Source organism: Liolophura sinensis, chromosome 6 (genome assembly GCF_032854445.1).
Source record: "Liolophura sinensis isolate JHLJ2023 chromosome 6, CUHK_Ljap_v2, whole genome shotgun sequence".
NCBI lineage: Eukaryota > Metazoa > Mollusca > Polyplacophora > Chitonida > Chitonidae > Liolophura > Liolophura sinensis.
This window is the reverse complement of record NC_088300.1, coordinates 25,471,005-25,480,958: the sequence shown is the minus strand read 5'-3', so window position 1 is coordinate 25,480,958 and position 9,954 is coordinate 25,471,005. Positions and strand designations below refer to the sequence as shown.

Genomic DNA, 9,954 nt, shown 5'->3' with positions numbered 1-9,954 from the left:
TTCACAGCATCTGCCCTGATTTATGCAGTAACATCGTGATATCACAGGGTACTGAGAATCCTGCCAAATGAAGGATATTCCCCAGCAATACTTGGGTACAATCTTGGCTCTGCCATAGTTTTGAGTACACAAACGTTAAAAACTTAGAGATGGTTGTTGACTATCATTGTCCATGGTCAAGTTTAATCATGGAATCTTCAGTATAAATCTGGCTGCGTTGATCGACAGTCCTTGTTGGCATTTTTGGCATGATCTTTTAGGAGGGACATCACATCAGATTCAAACTCCAAAGGGGTTGGTTTAGCACCTGAAAGGATAGATTGACAATGCATGTATGTTCTAACACATACTTCATTCTTTATGATTTTATTCATCTCCTGATGTGGACAATAAAGAACTTCATGTCGTACTTAACAATTTTTCAATTCTATGACGAGACGGAGTCATTATGTGTATGTACATGTACTGTGTTTTGTGGCAGGGTGAGTCCATGCTGCCCAAGTGCTGCAAAGTATCCTGCCGAAGACACCAGACATGACATCCTACCCTGTCACATTATACTGACACCAGGCTAACCAGTCCCGTTTCTTTGCTCTAATGTTTGTGCTGAATGCAAAGCAAAGCAGCAACTAGCACGATTATTAAAGTCTTTGAGGGATGACCCGACTTGAGTTTGACCCTGGGTTTCCCGGACTTCGAGACTGCCGCCGTAACCATTAGGCCACTGAAGGGGTCGGTTGAGATTCTTAGCATTCGTATTTCAGAAGAAGGTTAGCTTTTTGCTTGGTAACTCTATAAAGTCAACTTTTAATCTTGAATTCTTACTATGCCATAGGATAAGCCATGTTGGAGAAACACAATGAACCGCATATCTATAGTGCAAAACTGACTGCGTGATGTTGGCAGAAACAAGTCTGTTTTTGGATTATAGAATAACTCGCATATAACCGGTTAAAACTGATGAGATGTGTTTGATTTTCTCAGGAAGTGCAATTTTGCTTCTTTTCCACTGCAATGTCTCCTTCATGCAACATTACACAAACCAAGAAGTATGCAAAATGTGCATTATATTGGTAAATTCTGATTAACTTTCTTTCACATGGCTTTAACAAAACTAATTTTATTCGTGTGTCGGAAGTTTGCGTCATTTTTTTTTTCCCCATACGTAAGTATGAACACAGGAAGACATCTTGATGCAAGTCAAATGGCAGATGACAGGAGGTTAAGCAAGACTAGAAGAGATGGGACAACAGTGTTCATCTCTCACCACTTACATGTGTATCACAAATTTGTAAAGGTAAAAACCTAGAGATGCTTTCCTTCAGAATCCCTTACAGTATTTTCACTCGCTGGTTATTTACGCCATACTTGAGAATTTTTCACTGATATAAAGATGGGTCAGTTTGACAAGTGTACAAAAGCAGTTCTAGGGGTAAACCACCAACTTTTGGTGAGGGCCTGATGAACTTTCCCTTGTGACATTTAGATATACATGCCATATTGGTGTAAGGCAAGTGGTGCTATACAGACTGCCCTAAAGGCCATACCAGTGTCCCCGACTGCCTACTGTCATCAGAGCAGTTCAGAGTGGAAGAATCTACAAATTTCCTGTTCAAGGCCTGGTTTGAAACCACACCCAAATGTGAACTCACCTGTAACCCAGTAGTATATCTCCCAGTCATTGGAAGGTTGGTTTATTAATTTATCATATACATTCAACTCCTCTTCACTAAATCCATCTAAGAATTTGGCAGCAAATGTACTGTAAAATAAAAAAAAAACAATGACGCAATACAGTATTATGAAACATACAAGACAGTTTGAACTGATTTTTTGTAGCCTTTCAACATTTCCATTTACTGTTACCTTCACATTTCTGATCATGAGTGTGTATGTATGTATGTAAGTATACTGTAGGGTTTACCCTGCAGTCACATGACGACATTTGGTATGTGTACATATTCTGTGTCTTCTTGTAGCAGGTCGAGTCCATGCCACTTGATTTTTCGTAAATTCTGCTTTATAGCTCGTGTTTTATTCAGAATTTTGACTTAATTTTACTCTTAACCAAAGCCGAAACAAAGGTGGGAGAATATTTGACTGTTGTTTTATGTTGTACTCAAGACTACTTCACTTATACGACGGAGGCTATCATTATGGTTGGAGTGTGACGGAAACCCACTACCATCCGCAGGTTGTTGCCAGACCTTCCCATGTATGGCTGGAGAGGAAGCCAGCATAAGCTGGACATGAACTCACAGAGACCCCATTGGTGGAAGGCTTTGAGTTATTGCGCCACACTGGTGGCCACGGAGGCCCCCAGGTGGAAGAATAGTTTACTTTACACTGGACACCAGAATAATGGAAAACCATGTCACAAAATATATTCATATGGTGGCTGACATCCAGTGCTCCCATAAAAGACAGACCTATGTAAAAAGGACATGTCACAGAAGCCACACAAAGTGATGACATATGTAAGCATGTATACTGTGCAAAACCTCTCTCGTATGTCCACTGTTTCATAAACATGCCAACCAAGCACATCAAGGAGACAACATAAGAAATGTTCACATAGCTTTTCTCTGAAACAAAAATATTTTCCAGCATTTGATACACCTTTTCTGCCCATGCAGGAAAAATTGATTTAGGTTTTGTCGTGAAATAAAGTTTATTCAATACTTATATATGCATTTTCCAACGAAAAGCATCAAGGGAGACAACTTTTCTGTCCATGCACGGAAACATAATTTAGGTTAATATTTCCAGCATTTTATGCACAAGTCCATAAAGGTTCTGAATCCCAGGGTATGTTTTTGTAAAAGACTAAGAAAATCTTGGGAACCTATTTGCAGTACTTATTCTTGTACATTAATTTACATTTATTTATCTGTTTGATTGGTGTTTCGTGCCTTACTCAAGACATTTATACATTTATACACACTTCATTTATACAATGGCGGCCATCATTATAGTGGGAGGAAACCGGCAGAGCCCGGGGGAAGCTTATGACCATCTGCACACTGCTAGACAACCTTCCCATGTACGGACGGAGAGGACGCCAGCATGTGCAATCAATTAACACAAAAGCCAGATAAACATAGCCATCAATTAAACTGTTACTTAATTTGACCTTGTTTAGTCAATCTGATAGTTACGAGATTTGAAACAAGAATCAATCTTTGCATGGATAAAAAACTGACTGCAGTTATATCTCTTTTCAGTAGTGTATTTTGTTTTCAAACTCAGATACTACTACATACACATGTAACTCATCTCTAGTAGTGTGGGAGAAGGGCGTGGCACATCAGTAGTGTGGGAGAAGGGCGTGGCACATCAGTAGTGTGGGAGAAGGGCGTGGCACATCAGTAGTGTGGGAGAAGGGCGTGGCACATCATCACATTTGTATCCATGGATCCATAAAAATTTTTTAACTGTACATGCAAAACAAGTGGAGTTGTATAATACACCTGCCCATAATGATAGGTGCCTAAAAATGCCCACATGTGCAGAGCTTACCTCAACAATAACCCATTCTCTGTCATCCCTCTTTTCCTACTTTGGTACAGGAGACGAGCTCTCTTCACACCTATTTTCTCATTCAACCTGGCTTCATAGGCTGGGATGGGAGGTTCTTCAATCCCTGGCGGGGCTCGCAGATCTGTCAGGGTGCGGCTGGGGCAAGCTAATACCAGTCTGCCGACCTGATTGTCACAGAGGACATACAATGGATTTAAACACAAAGATGGTATCTTAAAGTGAAAGGAAACAATAAAACTATAGCACAGGTCAGGTGACAAGCACTTGACAACCATTTGTGATGTTAGATGACAAATACTTGACAACTACTTCTATTATTTTTTTTACTTGTTCATTATGGTTGGAGGAAAACATTCATTTTTGTGAAGTATAACGTCATTTCTGTAAACTTTTACATCTTGGTGGAAGGCAAGTTGTGTATAGCAAATTCCATGTAAGACTACACGAAAGGGCACTATTGACTGCTTATTGCCATCAAGTCCCTACAATATTGTTAGCTGGGGAACCATATGTCTGAGACAACATTTTCTTACTTTTCAAGAATTTTAGCTTGATACTGGACGCTTGCTTCTTTTATTGTTTTCTTATACTTTAAATCCGACCAAAATAAATATAACAGTAATAATAACAATAAATATCCAATTTAAACTGTGACACAGACAACTGATAAATTAACAGATGGATCAACAATTAAGTTCAGACTAAGGAATAGCCGACACGGACAACATTGTTGAAAACAGGGTTTTCAGAACGCAGTGTCAGATGATCCCAAATATCGGTTACCCGCACACAAGCAGCATTTGTTGTGTATTTTAGACGATTCCAGCAGTGAAAGACCGTCACATGACCCCCAAAAAAGTTATCCCAGCTTCCGTTTTGTGTGTACTCACATGAAATTTCCATAGACTCTAACTGGCTGATGTAGACGACAATGATCACACAAGATCTAGATTATCCAAATAAGCGAAATCCTGTGCGCGCCTCATTTGTTTCTGTATTTTTTGGTTGCCCAATATTACACAAGCTGAATCTTTGGTCAAGTGTTTCAGAATGGTTACCAGCACATCAGTAAATTTCAAGGATTTTTTGTTGTCTGGATCCAGTAATCTAATTTTCGACAACAAATGTTGTCCGTGTGCAGGGCTTTACAGGAACTATGAATGCACTGATTGCTTTAAAGGTGAAGGGTTTCAAAATGGGCTGCAATTGGGTGTGATGGCAGCAGGGAGTGTTGAACGGATAAATTTTGTTCAAATGACTTTGAAATTTTTACCTCGTTTCGAAATAGGCAAAATGATTTTTGTTCAATTGTGCAAGGCACTCCTTGGACACGAATATATGTATGCTGGTCAACAGAAAGACGTTTTTCATAAGACAGACAATCTAATTAACGACAGATGGGCTGGGTATTTTCACAGATGTAATCCATAGAAAACCGATCAGAATTTACGTGAAATTAAATCTTGACATATAAATTCAGAATCTAATGTAGTTATGTTATGAAATACTTGTACTCTACAACCGCATAGATGTATACATAATCTGTTATTTATTATTAATAATTCGCCCTTTGTAGCCTGTAGGCTGTGAATATGGCGCTGCCTTTAGTTAACACGAAGTCATAGGGCCTAGTCATACCGCAGTGCGTTCGTAACACAACCTTATCATTTTATGTTCTCAGTGAAAAACACAGATTTGTTTTTTAGCAAGGTAAGACAACTCAACGCAATTAACAACCAACTATGCGTTACTAAAATACCCGTTGTTTTAGATAAAGCGTACATCTAAATTCATAATTTGGAATTGAAGTGTGAGGGTAGAGGTTGTCTTCTGTTCTTGAGTTGTATAACTGCATAATCTGTGCAGGGTACTGATACAGTAGCAAAAATGACCTTCACTTCAGTGATCACAGAGACGTGATATTGATATTTACGTTCTGCATGAACAGCGAAGAAAATAACTGGTGTTGTCCCACTCATTGCCAGACTTTCTCCACAGCATTCTTACCCTTGATAAGCTCTGTGACTGGAGATTCACACATTTTGACAACCTTGTCAACACCGTTATGCTCGTTCTTGCAGCCATTCTTGTTTACAAATTGTCTCCCCCTGATTTTATTTCGTCGATATATATCAAGGGGAAATAACCAGGCAAGCATACATTTATTCCTTGAGAGTGGTCTCCCTTCGATTAGAATTTCTTCAGAGAGAACATCCTGTGAGTACCTCCTTTTGAACATTTGGAATATGAACTAAATTCTATTCCTCATAGAGGTTTTCTAAAGACGGTTTTGTGTAGGCATTAATTTTATACTGACCTTCAAAACTGACAGTAACCTAATACTATCAGTAGATTTAATGTGTATTGCAGCTATTAGTGCACCTGTGAATGCAGACAGGTATGCATTTGGTTGCATTTTTTGCATTTTTGTAAGCATTTTAACTAAATAATGATATAAAATATAAACAGTTTAATTAAAAGTGACAATAAATAAAATAATAAACTATAAGCATTTTAACTAAAATTTACGAATTATATATAGGACTAGCATACTGGTGTCCATAAGAATGATTGGAAGATATGGAAGATTTTACATACTATAATATGTGTTAATAGGCCTACACATACTTTCTGCATATATTATCTAAATTAAATAAAAAAGATAAGTATTTATTTATTTGTTTGTCTGTTTATTTTTGTTATTTAATATAATAGTAAGAATGATTAGTATTTGATCATGCAGATAATATGCGAATTAGGTGGTGAAGTTACCACAAAAGCTTGTGTGGTCATTTGCACGGACCGTTGAGTCGTTGAGTGTCACTTGTCATCCACCAATAGCCATGTGGTGTGCATTATATCTTTCTGTCACATGTGAGTAAGTCTGTCAGTAACTTCCCAAAAGTCGGTGGTTTAACTTGGGCACATAAGTTTCCTCCAGCCATAAAACTGAAGTATATGGCATATGCAAGAATCATAAATTATAAACAGATTAATTTTGTTTCAAAGCTCATCTTACCAAGACAGTGTTTTCTGGTACCACAAAAGGTGTGAACTGCAGCTAAGCAGTCCAGATGACACAGTTTTTTTTAATTCACTGGGCAAACATGAGGTGTTGATTTTGTCTAAGTTATGTATTTGGTGTTTTACGCCATACCTAAGAATATTTCACCTCAGCAGCCAGCTTTATGGTGGGAGGAAACCGAGCAGAGCCTGGCAGAAACCTACAACCATCCCCAGGTTGGCAAACCTTCCCACGTACGCCTGGAGAGGGAGCCAGCATGATGAGAGGCTCTTGGGTCATTGTGCCGGGCTTAATAAAGACTTCGGTCACGGAGGCCCCCTAGCAGAATGAAGCAGCTGAAAGGGACCAGTAGGGTCTTTAAGTTGGCCTTACACGAAGTTCATTAGAGGTCCCTTGCCATCCACATTTGGAGGAAATTTGTACCCAGCTTGGCCTTGGGTCAAGTGCTGATCCATTAAATTATGGTGGTGACCTTGATCCCTAAGTCCTGAAATTTGTTAAACAATTGTTCGACATACAGATGGAACAGAAATACATGTTGTCCCTCAGCTGTAGTATAGAAATTCGTACACATGTAGCTGAGGCAGACGTATACACTTCTGGAGCATCTTCCATTTTTTGATGCTGTATTTACTGTGTAATGTATTTCACTTAAAGTTCACCACTTTTCAGGCGGCACATTTTGCTTGATTTTGATTTATCCATCTTATAAGGTCCATTAAGAGTTTAATTATTTTCCTATCAGAAAAACTTAATGTGTGGGCAACAAAAGTATCATTTTTAAGCCCGTTATGTACTACTAAGGGTGTCTTTTTACACACCGAACTGTAAGTAATATACAGTATTATAACTCAGTTTTCACTCAGTACCCTGCATGATGGGAGTCAGTTTTATCAGTGGAGCAAACAATAAGCAGGCTAATAGTAAATTAGATTTACTGCACTGTACACCCATACAACAGCCTATGTTTCTCATGCCAGTTTTGCTATTATTTCTCAATTTCGGGGCACAAAATTGGACGTAACAAAACAATGATGCAAGACATCATATTTAACGTAAATGTCTGTACATGTACTTAAAAACATACGTGGAGACATTTAAAAAATTTCAGCCCTTGAATACGAAAATAAGCATCAAAACAACACAATAAACTTTCGCTCAGCATTTTGTTTTTATTTGTGCAAAATAGCATTAGCGACTAAATTTTGTGACAAAGGTGGTGACATCGGATCATTTACCGCTTCAATGGGGACGTTCAGGTCAATGGATAAGTATACCATCCTATACAACACACATGTGGACAATCCTAACAATATGTAAAATATAAACAAAATATGTATGCAAAAATCAGTCATTACAATGAAAATCTGTACATTTTTGTTTGTGACATATATGTACTTATGTATGTAGGTATGTATGTATATCAATCCGTATCCATGATATGCATGTACATATATTCATAAAGAGGCAGTTATGGGACTGGTATACAATGGAACCGGGGTCATTTCCTTTCTATCCTATACTTGTAAAAATACAGGACATTTGTGTGCACAAACCACCCGCTTTATTGTATTTTAAAATTGTATTGTCTTTCTTCCCTAACTGAGTTTTAAAGCGAGTAAGGTTGATTAAATCACTAAATCAATCAAGTGGTAAGTGTAAATAAAACAATTCGTTGTAAATCTATATGTATTATACCAGTATACATGTATGTTTATTTTATAGTAAGGTAAACATTTAAATTCAAATCAACATCAAGACGAAATGTGTATCACAAAATTACTTTATCATCAAGCACAGCGAGTTCTCTTTCATTATACAAACACACATACTTAAATAAATAAATATATATATATATATATTTGAAAAAAAAAATTAACAACAATTACATTTGTTGAGAACAATCCTTTGTACACGTATTAATTAATTAATTAATTAGACCTAGAGACATTAATTACAGTTTCAAGTCTGTACGTGGACACCGGCATTTAGACCAATGTGTACATGTACACTGAATTTCATTTAATACGCTTAATCCATGCAAAAACATGTACATGTACACACATACATACAAAAATGGCAAATTTACTGTTAGCTATTTTTTTTTTTTCAAGTAGCACTTTTTGCTTAAATTTGAATGATTCATCTACCTTACCAGACCATTTGGAAAGTTTGATAGGTTTCTTATTAGAAAAACTTGTTGGCATCAGAAGTATCGTTCGAGGAGTTCAAAAAATCCAGGCATATTATCGGAATAAGATACCTTGAAAACAAAAGTGTTTTGGAACATGACATGTATTATAAATTATCTTATATGTGACTTCATTATACTCAGTGCTTTTTTATAGGTATTATAGGTATCAGTTATTTACATTAACCAAAGTGTGAAAGAGAAAGTAAAAAGCATAGAGCACACCTTTAAATCTTTGCGACCAGCACAAAGGTTGTTAATCACATAATTGATGTGAGTGATGTCTTATTCATGTATGATGGCAGGTGTCTCCAGTGTATGATGGCAGGTGTCTCCAGTGTATGATGGCAGGTGTCTCCACTGTATGATGGCAGGTGTCCCCAGTGTATGATGGCAGGTGTCTCCAGTGTATGATGGCAAGTGTCCCCAGCGTGTGATGGCAGATGTCTGCACTGTATGATGGCAGGTGTCCTAACTGTGTGATGGCAGTGCCCTAACTGTGTGATGGCAGGTGTCCTAAATGTATGATGGCAGGTGTCCTAACTGTATGATGGCAGCGTCCTGTGTGATGACAGGTGTCCTAACTGTGTGATGACAGTGTTCTAACTGTATGATGGTAGCGTCCTACCTGTGTCATGGCAGGTGTCCTAACTGTGTGATGACAGGTGTCCTAACTGTATGATGGCAGCGTCCTAACTGTGTGATGGTAGGTGTCCTAACTGTATGATGGCAGTGTTCTAACTGTATGATGTCAGGTGTCCTAACTGTTTGATGGCAGCATCCTAAATGTATGATGGCAGTATCATAACTGTATGATGGCAGGTGTCCTAACTGTGTGATGACAGTTGTCCTAACTGTATGATGGCAGCATCCTAACTGTGTGATGGCAGGTATCATAACTGTGTGATGGTAGGTGTCCTAACTGTATGATGGCAGGTGTCCTAACTGTATGATGGCAGGTGTCCTAACTGTGTGATGACAGGTGTCCTAACTGTATGATGGCAGGTGTCCTAACTGTTTGATGGCAGGTGTCCTAACTGTTTGATGGCAGTGTCCTAACTGTGTGATGGCAGTTGTCCTAACTGTGTGATGGCAGGTGTCCTAACTGTGTGATGGCAGTGTCCTAACTGTATGATGGCAGGTGTCCTGTTTGATGGCAGTGCTCTAACTGTGTGATTGCAGGTGTCCTGTATGATGG

The 9,954-nt window shown here is 38.3% G+C and overlaps 1 protein-coding gene across 1 annotated transcript; it reads right to left on the bottom strand.

The window, feature by feature from the left end:
* Positions 1 to 39: 39 nt before the first annotated feature.
* On the bottom strand, positions 40 to 5,641 carry LOC135466267 (succinate dehydrogenase assembly factor 2, mitochondrial-like). Its single transcript, XM_064743678.1, has 4 exons — positions 5,548 to 5,641; positions 3,520 to 3,704; positions 1,653 to 1,762; positions 40 to 307 (listed from the first exon to the last, which is right to left on the bottom strand). The coding sequence occupies exons 1-4, from the start codon at positions 5,623 to 5,625 to the stop codon at positions 198 to 200; spliced, it is 483 nt and encodes a 160-aa protein (XP_064599748.1). The 5' UTR covers positions 5,626 to 5,641; the 3' UTR covers positions 40 to 197.
* Positions 5,642 to 9,954: the final 4,313 nt, after the last annotated feature.